Source organism: Anomaloglossus baeobatrachus, chromosome 5 (assembly GCF_048569485.1).
Source record: "Anomaloglossus baeobatrachus isolate aAnoBae1 chromosome 5, aAnoBae1.hap1, whole genome shotgun sequence".
NCBI classification, from domain to species: domain Eukaryota; kingdom Metazoa; phylum Chordata; class Amphibia; order Anura; family Aromobatidae; genus Anomaloglossus; species Anomaloglossus baeobatrachus.
This window is the reverse complement of record NC_134357.1, coordinates 271,687,057-271,703,393: the sequence shown is the minus strand read 5'-3', so window position 1 is coordinate 271,703,393 and position 16,337 is coordinate 271,687,057. Positions and strand designations below refer to the sequence as shown.

Below are 16,337 nucleotides of genomic sequence, written 5' to 3'. Positions count from 1 at the left end.
TTCCTAAAATCGCCAATGTCGTTTCAACATACTTTGTATGGATTAATAAATCAATCTGACTTTCTTCATCGTTCCTTATGGGAGACCCAGACCATGGGTGTATAGCTTCTGCCTCCGGAGGACACACAAAGTACTACACTAAAAAGTGTAGCTCCTCCCTCCGAGCATATACACCCCCTGGATAACCAAATCTAGCCAGTTCAATGCTTTGTGTTCAGGAGGCACACATCCACACATGCATTCTCATCTGATTTTTGATTTTAAAGAGTTTGAAGAAAAGCGGGTCCAAGCTGGACCCCCGGCATGTCCCTTCTCACCCCACTGTGTCGGCGGTGTTGTTAAGGTTGATTTCAAGGCTGGAGCCTTACATACCGCGCTCCTTCACCATCCCTCGGGCTCTGGCTTGAAGTGGGAGCCAGCACGGTTCTCACTGCTTTGCAGGAGACCGGTCTCCATCCGCAGCCCTTTCAGGACCCTGCCGGACGGAGCACTCATCCCTCAGGGACCTGGCCCTGCGTCTCACAAGCTAAGTATTTGAGACGTTATTGCAGGGGGTCCTTTGCATCTTTATTGTTGGGGAGAGTGTGTCAGGTTACTTTGGTGACATTTCCGGCCGGTTCTCTGGTTTTCACCTGAGAACCGCGCCGAGGGTGCCTGCTCGCCGGCCGCATTGTAAAATTTAGGCCCCGGCTTCGGCTGCGGCCTACTTTCGTTTTCACTGCCCCTGCATGTCAGTCATGCAGAGGGACAGTGCGGCGCCGCCCACCGGCCGTTCAGCACAGGGGAGGACACTCCTCTCTGAGGAGATGTTTCCCTCCCCTGTATATCTCCTTGGCCCTCCGGTTCCCACTCTTGAACTAGGCCCCGCCCCCCCCCCTCCTCCCTCCGGCGCCATTTTATCAGCGTTCTCACACTGATCGGCGCTGGCTGCTGCATCTTTGCAACCTGTTTGGGCGCCTGAGCTGTGGGATCCGGAGGGCACACATAACGGTCTGGTAAGCCACAACCTCTGGTTGTGGACTTTCTTATACACTCTCTGGGGGTCATTCTGAAGGAGTGTGTTCTTTACTGCAGAGCCTCCACCTCAGCAGCATGTCTCACACTAGGAGCAAGGCTGCAAGGCTGTACTCAATATGCACTGCATGTAAGCTCGTACTGCCTGAACCGAGCACATATCCACATTGTGATGCCTGCTCTAACATGGTGGTGCCTCAGCCTGGAGTCTCCCCAGTGGTCCCTCCGGCTGCTCCGGCCCCGGTGGCTGAACCCCCGGCTTGGGTAGAATCGTTTTCTAAGGCTATCTCCCAGTCCTTTGCCAACTCCATGGGACAGCTGTCCCGGACTCTGCTGAGCATGCAGAGCATGCCTCTGCTGCTTCGGCTCGCTCTGCAGAGCTCACAGAGGATTCTTCATCTGCTCCCAGACCCCGTCCTCCTAAAAGGAGACGCAGGGTCCCCTCTCCTTCCTCGTCCCGCGGCTCCGATTCACGAGCCGACTCGCAGGACGAGGAGGATGTCTTTACTGGGGGCTCGGACGCTACCTCCATGTGCCCCATTGATCTGACCGAGGGTGATGCGGATGTTAGTGATTTGATTGCGTCCATTAATTCTGTACTGGACCTCAATCTGCCAGTATCAGAGGAGCAACCCTCTCTGGCAGAAAAGCACCAGTTTACCTTGCCTAAGAGAACAAGGAGTGTGTTCTTTAACCACTCCAATTTTCAAGCCACTGTGTCCAAGCCCAGAGCCTGTCCTGACAAACGCTTGCCAAAGCGTGGTTCTGATGACCGTTTTCCTTTTCCACCTGAGGTGGTCAAGGAGTGGGCTCACTCACCAAAGGTAGACCCTCCGGTGTCTAGACTCTCAGCCCGGACAGTTGTATCTGTGGCTGATGGCACCTCACTTAAGGATCCCACTGACCGCCAGGTTGACCTCCTGGCCAAGTCTGTCTATGAGGCGGCAGGGGCCTCGTTCTCCCCATCCTTTGCAGCAGTGTGGGCTCTCAAAGCCATCTCTGCTTCCCTAGAGGAGATGCATTCCCTCACTAGGGACTCTATGCCTGAATTGGTTGCCTTAACTTCCCAGGCTTCAGCCTTTTCAGCCTACGCCATGTCTGCCATGCTGGAGGCTTCTCACCGCACTGCGGTGGCCTCCGCTAATTCCCTCGCTATCCGCAGGATTTTGTGGCTTCGAGAGTGGAAGGCAGATGCTTCTTCAAAGAAGTACCTTGCTGGGCTCCCATTTGCTGGGTCCAGGCTGTTCGGTGAACAACTGGATGAAATTATTAAGGAGGCTACTGGCGGGAAGAGTACTTCCTTGCCACAGACTAAACCCAGGAAACCTGTCCAGGGCAGGAACCAGTCGAGGTTTCGTTCCTTTCGTTCCTCTAACTGGGCGGCCTCTAAGCCCTCGGCCTCGTCCACTAACTCAGCCAAGGACCAGAAGCCCACCTGGCGCCAGAAGCCGCGTCCACAAAGGTCCGCAGGAGCTGCTGCCACCAAGGCAGCCTCCTCTTGACTATCTGGCCGAGCCAGCAACGTCCTTGGTCGATGGCAGGCTCTCCCACTTTGGCGACGTGTGGTTTCAACACGTCTCCGATCAGTGGGTGCGGGATATCATCTCCCACGGCTACAGGATAGAGTTCTCTTCCAGCCCGCCAAACAGATTTTTTTTGTCAACTCCCCCCTGCTCCAAGGCCGCCGCCTTCTCTCAGGCCGTGGCATCCTTACAGGCCAACGGAGTAATTGTACCGGTTCCCGCCAGGGAACGGTTCAGAGGTTTTTACTCAAATCTCTTCCTAGTCCCCAAAAAGGACGGTTCCTTCCGGCCCATCCTGGATCTCAAGCTTCTCAACAAGCATGTTCAGGTGCGGCATTTTCGCATGGAGTCTCTGCGATCAGTCATTGCCTCAATGACCCAAGGAGATTTCCTGGCATCCATCGACATCAGAGATGCCTATCTGCATGTGCCAATTGCAGTTTCACACCAGCGTTGGCTACGTTTTGCAATCGGAGAGGAACATTTCCAATTCGTGGCTCTCCCCTTCGGGTTAGCCACGGCCCCTCGAGTATTTACCAAGGTCATGGCAGCAGTGGTTGCAGTTCTGCACCTCCAGGGGTTGGCAGTGATTCCTTACCTGGACGACCTTCTTGTCAAGGCTTCATCCAGTGCAGACTGTCAGTGGAGTGTCTCGCTCACTCTCGCCACTTTTGTTCAATTCGGGTGGCTTGTCAATCTGCCCAAGTCCACTCTGACCCCGACCCAAAAACTTACGTACCTAGGGATGCAATTCGAGACTCTGCCGGCACTTGTGAAGCTGCCCTTAGTCAAACAGCAGTCCCTCCATCTGGCAGTGCGCTCTCTGTTGAGGCCCCGCCGTCATTCTATCAGGCACCTCATGCAGGTGCTGGGTCAGATGGTGGCGTCAATGGAAGCGGTTCCCTTTGCCCAGTTCCATCTGCGTCCTCTGCAGCTGGACATTCTCCGCTGTTGGGACAAGCAGACTTCTTCCTTGCACAGGTTGGTGGCTCTGTCGCCACAGACCAGGAGCTCTCTTCAGTGGTGGCGTCGGCCCCTCTCTCTGTCTCAGGGACGCTCCTTCCTGATCCCGTCCTGGGTGATTCTCACCACGGATGCCAGTCTATCCGGCTGGGGAGCAGTATTTCTCCACCACCGAGCACAGGGCACTTGGACTCCGTCCGAATCAGCCCTCTCGATCAATGTGCTGGAAATCAGAGCTGTGCTTCTAGCTCTCGTAGCCTTTCACCACCTGTTGGCGGGTAAGCACATTCGAGTCCAGTCAGACAACGCGACAGCAGTTGCCTACATCAATCACCAGGGCGGGACTCGCAGCCGCCTGGCAATGTTGGAGGTTCAACGCATCCTTCAGTGGACGGAGGACTCCAAGTCCACCATATCCGCAGTCCACATCCCAGGCGTAGAAAACTGGGAGGCAGATTATCTCAGCCGTCAAACCGTGGACAGCGGCGAGTGGGCTCTGCATCCGGCAGTGTTCCGGTCGGTCTGCCGCAAGTGGGGCACTCCGGAAGTGGATCTAATGGCATCCCGGCACAACAACAAGGTCCCGGTTTACGTGGCTCGCTCCCACGATCTTCAGGCCTTTGCAGCGGACGCGCTGGTTCAGGATTGGTCCCAGTTCCGTCTGTCTTACGTGTTTCCCCCTCTAGCTCTCTTGCCCAGAGTCCTGCGCAAGATCAGAATGGAGGGCCGTCGGGTCATACTCATTGCTCCAGACTGGCCCAGGCGAGCTTGGTACCCAGACCTGCTCCGTCTGTCCGTAGAGGTGCCGTGGCATCTCCCGGACCGCCCAGCTCTCGGCCTGGTGAAATAGGAATTGAGTTATGTGAGCTACAGGAGTCATCACATGGCCATGTGCTTCCATGACAACCATCGGATCCACGATCACGTCACGTGACTTCCAGTGTCAGGCGGTGAGTAAACTTAAACAGCGACCACAATTATAATGGTGCTGTCACATTTTGATAGCGCCATTTAAGGGATTAACAGGTGTGGGCAGATTGTGGATCTGCTTGTACCTGCTAGGCACACATGTCAGCTGTACAAATCAGCTGAGGTGCGCGGATCCCCGTGGCAGCTGGGTGGGATTAACACTTTGAACGCTGGGATGTGATTTTACTGCCTGCGATCGTTAAGGGGTTAAATCAAGTTATTGTGCTACATGTGCCCTTTATTTATTTATTTATTTATTTATTTATTAGGCTATATGCGCACTAGAAAAGTGATTTTTCTCAAGAAAATTTCTTGAGAAACTTCTGGGAGTTGAAGATTACTGCACCTGCGGTAAAAAAACGCACCAAAACCGCGGGAAAAACGCATGCGATTTTGCCGCGGTTTTTCCGCAGGTTGTTCCCTCCATTTTTTTATGCTGTAACTGCAATAAATAATCTAGATAATAGATAATCGTTAGATAGACAGATAATGGATAGATGGAAAGATGGATAGATGAATAGATAGATAATAGATGAGAAAGACATATATAATGTCCCACCCCCCTGCATATTCTAAGGTGGCACCCTTTACTGACTTTCATGTGGCACTGAAGGGTGCTTAGCCTTGTATTTAGCCAAAAAATAAATAAATAATTAAAAAAATATGACGTGGGATCCCCCCTATCTTTTGTAGCCAGCTAGGGTAAAGCAGACGGCTGCATCCTGCAAACCACAGCTGGCAGCTTCACCTTGGCTGGTAATCCAAAACAGAAGGCACACCATGCTGTTATTTTACATTAAATAAATAATTTAAAACAAAAAACGTAGGGTCCCCCCCAAATTAGATCACCAGCCAAGATAAAGCAGACAGCTGTGGACCGGTTTTCTCAGACTAGGGAGGTCCACTGTTATTGGACACTCCCCAGCCTAAAAATAGCAGGCCACAGCCGCCCCAGAAGTGGCGCATCCATTAGATGTGCCAATCTTGGTGCTTTGCCCCAACTCATCCCGTTGCCCTGGTGCGGTGGCAAACGGGGTAATATATGGGGTTGATACCAGATGTGTAATGTCACCTGGCATCAAGCGCTGGGGTTAGTGATGTCACGCGTCTATCAGATACCTGACATCACCATCCCAGTCAGTAAGAAAAAAAAAAATAGACAACAAAAAAAGTTTTATTTGAAAAAACACTCCCCAAAACATTCCCTCTTTCACCAATTTATTGAACAGAACACTCAATTCCAGGTCCGGCGTAATCCATACCATAGTCACTGTCCCAGTCAATGAAGAACAAAATGTTCCCCATTGGCTGGGAGAGTAGTGCAGTGACCTGAGCTAACATCAATAGGTCAGCCCAGGTCACTGCAGGGTATGCCGAGCGCTGACTTCAGGAGGTTAGATGACCTCATTACCTGCAGTGACGATCTCCTGCACTGCTGACGTCAGCGCCGTCACTGCCTTTTATGCCCGCCGCGTTCTCAGCAGTATCCCGAGAGCCTGTGACGTCACCGCTAGTGAGACTGGCATAGACTGCAGTGACAGCGGTGACGTCAGCAGAGCAGGAGATCGTCACAGCAGGTAATGATCTCATCTAACCTCCTGATAGCAGCGCTCGTCATCCCCGCGGCTGCCAGCACTGCAGCGTGAGAAGCTGCTGATACTGCGGGCAGACACTGACACTGCAGTGCGGGCAGCAGCGGGGCTGGAGCGGGACACAGACTGCACGGGCACCTGGAGGTCACACGGAAGTGCTTCTGTGCGGCGTCCAGGGAGTGTAATGTGTGTGTTTATGCTCTGCTCCGCTTCCTCTTCCTGTCATAATGACATCACTTCCCTGCAAAACGCAGGGTAGTGATGAACATTACCGCAGGTAAACCGCGGCTATACCGAGGGTATACCGCACATCATTTGCTACCTGCGGTATACTCGCGGTATTTCGCGATTACATTACAGTGAATGGAGTGAAATACCGCAAGTACCTGCGGAAAGGAAGTGACATGCACATTTTCTCAAGAAATTCTGCAGAAAGAATTTTCTTGAGAAAAACGCAGTGTGCGCACAGCTATTTTTTTCCCCATAGGTTTTGCTGGGAAATGTCTGCAGAAAGATTACAAACATTTCTCAAGAAATTTCTGCAGCAAAACCGTGGGTAAAACCGCGGGTAAAAACGCAGTGTGCGCACAGGGCCTTACAGAGTGTTCTCCTGGTCTAACCTCCTGCATGAGTCAGGGGAGGGGCAGTGCAGCTGAGTTTAGCTGTGTGGCTTCTGCCTTGTGCTCTCTGATGTGTGTGTGTGTGTGTGTGTGTGTGTGTGTGTGTGTGTTGGGGGGGTGGTTTCCCCATTCACTTATACACAACTTATGTAATTCTTGACTTGTCACTTTAGACTGTCTTCTTTGATTTTCTCATTATTGTCTACCTCTCCACACTCCTCTCCTCCCTGCTGCTGTTTCTAACACTAAAAGAAAGGATGGTTAGTGGAGAGGAGGCCGGTATAGCTATAGGCAGTGTGCAGCCGGATTTATGTCAGAATTGGCAAAACAGCTAGCTGCGTGAAGGTATGACGCACACTGATGCATATCTATCAATATTGTCTAATTCTAAAGCAGGCTTTACATGCTGCGACATCGCTAGCATTTGCTAGTGATGTCGAGCGCTATAACACCCGCCCACGTCGTACGGCCGATATGTGGTGATCGCTGCCATAGTGAACATTATCGCTACGGCAGCGTCACACGCACATACCTGCTCTGCGACTTCACGGTGACCGGCGAACCGCCTCCTTTCTAAGGGGGCGGTTCGTTCAGCGTCACAGCGACGTCACAGCAGCGTCACTGAACCGCTGCCCAATAGAAAAGGAGGGGAGAAGATGAGTGGCCGTAACATGCCGCCCACGTCCTTCCTTCCTCCTTTTCCGGTGGACGCAGGTAAGGTGATGGTTGTCGCTCCTGCAGGGTCACACACAGCGATGTGTGGTGCCGCAGAAGCGACGAACCACATCGCTACTGAGCAGAAAACGATATTTTGTTTTAGGACGACCTCTCCATGACCACCGTTTTTGTTTTTTTTTTATATTCCCTCTTTTGCGATTGTTTACAGTCGCTCAGAGGAGTCACACGCTGCGATGTCGCTAACGAGGCCAACCACCGTGACCCCGACGATATCTCCTTAGCGATTATCGCAGCATGTAAAGCCCCCTTTAGACCATGCAGACTTAGACTAGACAGTTTTATCAAAGTGTTTCATGCTGATTGCTATGTCTCTTTACTGTTAAGACTGTCTGGTTAAGTTTACACCAACTATTAGCTCACTTTGTGGCAAAAACGTGTGCCGCAATTTATGCACATTTCGTGGTGCTTGGTGTGGCACATTAGACCATCAAGGAACAAGTTCTGCCTTATCCATGCTCCATAATGACTTTTGATGTTGAGAACTCAGTTGATTCTTTGCAATATTACCATAGTACTATGCAATTGGATATAAAAAGTCTACACACCCCTGTTTAAAATGCCAGGTTTGTGTCATGTAAAAAAAAAAATATATTTATATCATATCAAGAGCAGTAATTTCAGAACTTTTCCATCTTTAATGTCATCCATGATCTGTACAATTCAACTAAGAAAATTAAAGTTAAATCAGAAATCTTTTTGGATGAAAAAAAAAATATATGCTTGCATAAATATGCACACCCTTAAATCTTCTTCTTCTTCTTTTTTTTTTTTTTTTTTAAAGCAACCTTCTGAATTTATGGTACAATTCAGTCTTTTTGGGTAGGAATCTTATAAACATGGCACATCTAGAATTGGCAATGTTTGCTCACTCTTTTTTTGCAGTTTTGCTCCAAATCTGTCAGATTGCAAGGGCATCTCCAGTGTACATCACTTTCTCCAGGTCAATTTACACAATTTTCAATCTATCTCTGGGCTATTTTCAATTCAAGCTGGTCCATACAAAACTTTATTCTTCTTCCGGCAAAGTGTTTTGTTGATATGGAGGTATACTTACTGTCATTTTCGTGATGAAAGGTGAAATTCCTGTTCATCAGCTTTTTAGCAAAAGACTGAAGGTTATGTTGCAGAATTGACTAATATTTGGAACTGTTCACAATGCCATGTACCTTGAATAAATCCCAAGTTCTGCAGTTGAAAAACAGCCACAAAGCCTAATGCTGCCTTCAGCATACTTCTCTGTGGGTATGGTGTTCTTCTGGTGATGTGCAGTGTTTGGCTTTGGACCAAATATACCTTTTGGAATTTTGGCTAAACTGTTCAACCTTGGTTTTATCAGGTCATGACATATTTTCCCACATGGACCTGTGCAAAGAAATAAAGAGCTTAATTAATCAACATTGACTTCTTGGTGTTAGCGCGGCATAACCCCTTTCTGCCTTCCTATATCTCCATTGTTCGTCAGTGGGGGCTGCAGCTCTTCGCCTCATTACTACGCCATTATAGGAGTTGTGACTGTCACAACCCCTTCAGGTGAGTGTTAATACTTACACATACCTGTTTTTTCCACAGCCTATCCTACATAACAACATGCTTTTGGCAGACATGCCTAGTTAATTATCCTATTTTCTATTAGGTCTATGACATCACATAATTAAAATCAGACTAGCTGAATCCTAAAGCTTTAGGTAGAAACAGGAAGTTATTTCTCCTGCATAAGTCATCATTAGAACTAGAAATATAGATAGCTGAAATCACTTTGTAGTTCTAATGGTGACTCATGCAAGAAAAAGAGACTTCCTGTTTCTCCCTAGAGATTAGAAGGATTCAGTTAGTCTGTTTTTAATCTCATGATGTCATAGACTTAATGGAAAATAGAAAAATCAACTAGGTAGACGGGCAAAATGAGCAATGGTAAGTATACAGTGCTATATCATATGATGATTGCAATGTATGAAGAGGATAAAAGTTTGAGGCAGTGCTTTAAGGTCAAACAAACCTATTAAACAGTATGAACATCTCAAACATATCTTATTTTATCAACAGATTTTAAAATGGAAGACAATGACTTTCAAGATTTTGCAGAAGAGAATTCCAGTGCTCTAAATATGTTTCCTGTATTTCCTGTCTCTTCAAATGCTTGGGAACATTCTTTAGATACTTTATATGCTGAAACACCGAATGAGGATTACATAGAAAGGAAAGTATATCCGTGTTTAGATTGTGGAAAATGTTATTATAAAAAAGGAAGCCTCCTGATCCATCAACGAATTCACACCGGCGAGAAGCTGCACACTTGTAAACATTGCGGGAGGAACTTTGTGTATAAAGCCAATTTAATTGAACATGAGAGATTGCACGCTGGGGAAAAACCATTTTCTTGTTCTGACTGTGGAAAATGTTTTAAACAAAAATCTCATTATTTCAAACACCGGAGAAGTCATACAGTAGTGAAGAAACCTTTTTCTTGCTCAGTGTGTGGTAAACGATTCAAAGATAGATGGACGCTTGATCGCCATGAGAGAATTCATACAGGCGAGAAGCCATTTTCATGTTCTGAGTGTGGAAAAAGTTTCACTCAGAAATATAGTTTTCTTGAACACCAGAAAATTCATACAGGGGAGAAGCCATTTCCATGTTCCAAGTGTGGACTGCGGTTTACACGAAAATCAAAACTTGCTCGCCACGAAAGAGTTCACACAGGCGAAAAGCCATTTATATGCACCGAGTGCGGGAAATGTTTTGCTCTGAAGACTACTCTTGGTAAACATCAGAGAGTTCACACTGGGGAGAAGCCCTTTCCATGTTCTGAGTGTGGAAAATGCTTCACTCAGAAATATGATGTGGTAGAGCATCAGAAAATTCACACTGGGGAGAAGCCATATTCATGCACCAAGTGTGGGAAAGGGTTTATACGCAAATCAAAACTGATTCAACATGAGCGAATTCACACAGGCGAGAAACCCTTTTCATGTACCGAGTGTGGGAAATGTTTCACTCAGAAACCTGGCCTTGTTCAACATCAGAAAATTCATATTAAATAGAGGAAAATTGAGAGGTTACATCATATATCAGAAGAACTAATGATAACACTAAATTCAGGATACAAACTCTGTATTTATGCATTTCCAGGTCAAAGCCTCCTTATAACCCAGGGTGATAAATATGTATAAATTTGTATATATGTATGTATTTTTCAATTATTTTTTTTCCAATCCATTTTTTATTATTTATATTGACTTTCCTAGAATTAATACGGTCTTCCTGGCCTTCAGCAGGATCTCCACCAACTATAAAGTTTACTTAAGACTTATTTTAAAGGGAAGGTGTCGTAAAAAAACAAAACAAATTTCAATAACTGAAAAAATGTAAAGTAATAATGTTTTAATGTTTTGTTTAAATGTTATTATTTGTTTTTAATTGAGAAAAATATAAAAAAAAAATTAAAAAGTTTGATATTGTCCACTGTTAAACACTAGGGGGAGCAGCTTCTGAAATCCTACTGTAGAAAAAGCTCACATTACAGCCTGCAGTTAAGTGGGCGGAGTCTGCTCTCCTGTGTGTGATGTCACACCTCCCCCTCCTAATCTGAGTGTTTCCAACAGATAAGAGAGTATGACATGTAGGGACACAGTGCAGAGCCATTTTGTTGGTGACCAGAAATGTCTAAAGTGTCACCAAGGACAGCTGGAGTATCACACAGGACAGGATTAGATACACAGCTCAGCAGACAGTATCACACAGGATAGGATTAGATACACAGCTCAGCAGACAGTATCATACAATATAGGATTAGATACACCGCTCAGCAGACAGTATCACACAGGATAGGATTAGATACACGGCTCAGCATACAGTATCACACAGGATAGGATTAGATTCTCGGCTCATCATACAGTATCACACAGGATAGGATTAGATACTCGGCTCAGCAGACAGTATCACACAATATAGGATTAGATACACGGCTCAGCAGACAGTATCACACAGGATAGGATTAGATACATGGCTCAGCAGACAGGATTAGATACACGGCTCAGCAGACAGTATCACACAGGAGAGGATTAGATACACGGCTCAGCAGACAGTTTAACACAGGAGGATTAGATACAGAGCTCAGCACACAGTATCACACAGGATGGGATTAGATACATGGCTCAGCAGACAGTATCACACAGGATAGGATTAGATACACGGCTCAGCAGACGGTATCACACAGAGGATTAGATACACAGCTGTGCAGACAGTATCACACAGGATAGGATTAGATACATGGCTCAGCAGACAGTATCACCCAAGAGAGGATTAGATACACAGCCCCGCATACAGTATCACCGGTACACACACAGGCCGACAGGTGGCAGGCGGAAGGGGGGGTTTAGCGGGGGTTGGTTTTGGAGACTGTAGCAGCGGCGGTACTCACATGCAGTGGCACACATGCACACACACACAGCAGCGGCGGCAGGCATAGCAGGGGCTGGGTAGAGCGGAGGGAGGGGGTGTCATTAGAGACTGTAACGGCGGGGGGGAGGAGCGGCAGCAGTAGCAGGGGCAGAGTGGCGACTGGGGAGAGTGGAGGGAGGGGGTGTCATCGGAGACGGTAACGGCGGGGGGAGGGTACTGGTAGGCGGCCCTTACTCGCACATCCTGGCAGTTGACGGGTTTAGTGGAGCAAACAGCATACGCTGTGAGCTCCACAATGATGCCACCGATCTCCTCCCTCTGCTGTGATCTGGACAGCCCAGGGGGCGCATCCAAGTCACAGCAGATGCCTACTGTAATGCTACTAGATGGGGTCGGATCCTGACCACTGTTCTCTATGCACAGGGGCTGCCATAAAGGAGTAACTGTCGTTACACACACAGAAAATCCAGCATGGCAGCTCCCAGTGCCTCCAGTAAAATTAGAATTAAATAAAAACTAAATAAGCTGCGATTTTCATTTTGTATTAAAAATACTTGATTTCATAATCACTATTTTTAATACAAAAATAAAAAACCGCGATACCTTCCCTTTAATCATTTGCAAGCCTCCTTGCCCCTTCAGTGCCCTCAACACAGAGACTAGTTACAATAGTTGTGGCAGCTGGGGTCATTGGGCTGTTTATCCACAGACTGTTAAATGACTTGATTTGTTATTTTTCTCACTGTAGAGAAGTAACGTCAGGTACATTATGTCATTCCTTCTTTTGTAGTATGATGTATTAGAGCCCATTTACTTTTTAGGCCTGAAAAATATTTACATACTATATGAAATGTTAAGGAATTTATAACATAATAAATAATTTAAAAATGTTTTTCTTTTTCGCTCCTAATTGGGAGACCCAGACAGTGGGTGTATAGCTACTGCCCTCTGGAGGCCGCACAAAGAACTACACTTAAAAGTGTAAGGCCCCTCCCCTTCTGGCTATACACCCTCCCGTAGGAGTACAGATTCCTCAGTTTTAGCTTTGTGCGCAAGGAGGTCAGACACGCACGCATAGCTCCATTGTTTTTAGTCAGCAGCAGCTGCTGACTATATCGGATGGAAGAAAAGAGGACACATATAGTGTCCCCAGCATGCTCCCTTCTCACCCCACTGTATGTCGGAGGTGTTTGTAAGGTTGAGGTACCCATTGCGGGTACGGCGGCAGGAGCCCACATGCTGATTCCTTCCCCATCCCTTTTTACAGGGCTCTGGGTGAAGTGGGATTTACCGGTCTCCAGGCACTGAGACCGTGCTCCATCTACAGCCCCTGGAGAAGATGCTGGATGGAGCGGAGTACATCAGGGACATGGCCCTGCTTCCTCAAGGTACTCTGTGTCCCCGTGCATTTGGCGCTCACACCGCAGCTTGCTGGGTGTTGTAGTGCGCCGGGGGACATCAGCGCTACGGCGCTTGTGCCAGGCCTCATTCAGCTTCGCTGAAGCAGGCACACTTCTAGGAATAGGTCGCGCCGGCCGCTGGGACTGCGGCGCGGCTGGCACTTGTGGTGCGCCGGGGACTTCAGCGCGGCCCGCGCTTTTACGGCGGCCGCGCTGATAACTCGAGTCCCCGGCTTTTGCGGCCTGCTTCCGTTCGTTCCCGCCCCCCGGACCTGCCAGTCAGGAGAGGGGCGGGACGCTGGCCACGTCTAGGAACGGTTATGCCGGCCGCTGGGACTGCGGCGCGGCTGACACTTGTGGTGCGCCGGGGACTTCAGCGCGGCCCGCGCTTTTACGGCGGCCGCGCTGATAACTCGAGTCCCCGGCTTTTGCGGCCTGCTTCCGTTCGTTCCCGCCCCCAGACCTGCCAGTCAGGAGAGGGGCGGGACGCTGGCCAGTGCATCAGCGCTGAGGGCTGGAGTCGTTTTTACATACTCCAGCCCTCACAATCGGCACAGAGGGGACACTGTTTCCCGCACTTTTGTTTGGGAACTCCCACGGACCGCCCCTCTCCACAGACGCCGGCAGCCATTCCTGCTGACACGCTGAGCTGCAGAGGGGAGCCGGGGAGACCCAGACAAGGAATCTGCAGCCTCTTACCCGCTATTCAGCGGGCGGTAAGCCCCCTCTTGTGCCAGTATTATTCTTAGTATTTTGTTTCTACAAATACTTTGTATTGCATAGCGCTGGTCGCCCTTTGGCTATAGACTCTCTCACATTGCAGAGAGCCAGCAACATGTCGTCCGTAAAACGCAAGGGTGCCAAGGCACAGACATTATATGCCTCCTGCACCGCTTGTGGGACTTTTCTACCGGCAGGCTCCACGGACCCCCATTGTGTGCAGTGCTCGGCCCCTGCGGCGCTTGCACAGTCGGGACCTCTGCTGGACGTGACCCAGAGTGTACCACCTGTGAATGCTGTCCAGGTGACAGGAACTGAGTTTGCAGCTTTTGCTGACAGAATGTCTCTCACTATGTCACAAATTCTTGACACATTGCGAGCTAGGCCTGTACTTCAGGCCACGGACACTGTGCAATCATTGCCCCCTGGTCCCCCTCAGCTCCAAGCTCCGGGACGAGCATATACACCTCAGGGTGAAGACTCTGACTCGGACGATGGCCCCGGGCAGCCTAAGCGGGCTCGCTATGACGGGCCTTCACATTCATCTCAATGGTCAGGATCCCAGCGAGATGAATCTATGGGTGATGAGGCGGACGTAACTGATCAGGATTCTGATCCTGGGACCGCTCTCAATCTAGATACACCAGATGGTGACGCCATAGTTAATGATCTTATATTTAACATCAATAAGATGTTAAATATTTCCCCACCAGCTCCTCTTGTGGAGGAGTCAGCTTCGCAGCACGAGAGAATCCATTTCAGATACCCTAAGCGTACTTTAAGCACTTTTCTGGACCACGCTGACTTTAGAGACGCAATCCAGAAACCCCACGCTTATCCTGAAAGGCGTTTTCCTAAACGGCTTAAAGATACACGCTATCCTTTTCCCCCTGAGGTGGTCAAGGGTTGGACCCAGTGTCCAAAAGTGGATCCTCCAATTTCCAGGCTTGCAGCTAGATCCTTGGTTGCAGTTGAAGATGGAGCGGCACTTAAAGATGCCACTGACAGGCAGATGGAGCTCTGGCTGAAATCCATCTATGAAGCGATTGGAGCGTCATTAGCGCCTTCTTTTGCGGCCGTATGGGCACTCCAAGCTATCTCAGCCGGGCTTGCGCGAGTTGACTCCGTCACACGTGCATGTGCCCCGCAGGTAGCACCATTGACCTCGCAAATGGCGGCATTCGCGTCGTACGCGATTAATGCTGTTCTTGACGCTACAAGCCGCACGGCAGTGGCGTCAGCCAACTCCGTTGTTTTGCGTAGGGCCCTGTGGTTGAGACATTGGAAAGCAGATTCTCATTCCAAGAAGTGCTTAACCAATTTGCCTTTTTCTCGTGACCGATTGTTTGGAGAGCGTTTGGATGAAATCATCAAACACTCCAAGGGTAAGGACTCATCCTTACCGCAACACAGACAAAACAGACCCCAACAGAGGAAGGGTCAGTCTGGTTATCGGTCCTTTCGAGGACCGGGCAGGTCCCAATTCGCCTCGTCAAAAAAGACTCAAAAGGACCAGAGACGCTCAGATTCTTGGAGGTCTCAGTCACGCCCAAAAAGGACAGCCGGAGGAACCGTTGCCAAGACGGCGTCCTCCTGACTTGCGGTCTCCGATTCCCACACCCGCGGTCGGTGGGAGGCTTTCCCACTTTGGCGACATCTGGCTGTCACACGTCAAAGACCGTTGGGTGAGGGATATTCTGTCTCACGGGTACAGGATAGAGTTCAGTTCTCGTCCGCCAACTCGTTTCTTCAGAACTTCTCCACCACCAGACCGAGCCGATGCTCTGTTGCAGGCGGTGGCCGCTCTAAAGGCGGAAGGAGTGGTGACCTCCGTCCCGCTTCAGGAACAAGGTCACGGTTTTTACTCCAATCTGTTTGTGGTCCCAAAAAAGGACGGATCGTATCGGCCCGTCCTGGATCTAAAGTTGCTCAACAGACACGTAAAAGTCAGGAGGTTCCGGATGGAATCCCTACGCTCCGTCATAGCCTCAATGTCTCAAGGAGATTTTCTAGCATCAATAGATATCAAGGATGCGTATCTCCACGTGCCGATCGCACCAGAGCATCAGCGTTTCCTACGCTTCGTCATACACGACGAACACCTACAGTTCGTAGCGTTACCTTTCGGTCTGGCAACAGCCCCCCGGGTCTTCACCAAGGTCATGGCAGCAGTAGTAGCTGTTCTGCACTCGCAGGGTCACTCGGTCATCCCGTATCTAGACGACCTGCTTATAAAGGCACCCTCTCAAGAGGCATGCCAACACAGTCTGAAGGTGGCACTAGACACTCTCCAGAGTTTCGGGTGGATTATCAACTTTCCAAAGTCTCATCTAACCCCGACCCAATCTCTGACTTATCTTGGCATGGAGTTTCATACTCTATCAGCGATAGTGAAGC

General features: G+C 49.1%; 1 protein-coding gene across 1 annotated transcript in view; it reads left to right on the top strand.

The window, feature by feature from the left end:
- LOC142312737 (uncharacterized) overlaps positions 1–11,819 on the top strand; it is an 80,456-nt gene extending 68,637 nt beyond the window's left edge. Inside the window, exon 14 of the mRNA XM_075351725.1 lies at positions 9,463–11,819. Within this exon, the coding sequence (XP_075207840.1) occupies positions 9,463–10,460 (998 nt within the window). The 3' untranslated portion in view covers positions 10,461–11,819. The remainder of the gene's footprint in view (positions 1–9,462) is intronic.
- The last annotated feature ends 4,518 nt before the right edge of the window (positions 11,820–16,337 follow it).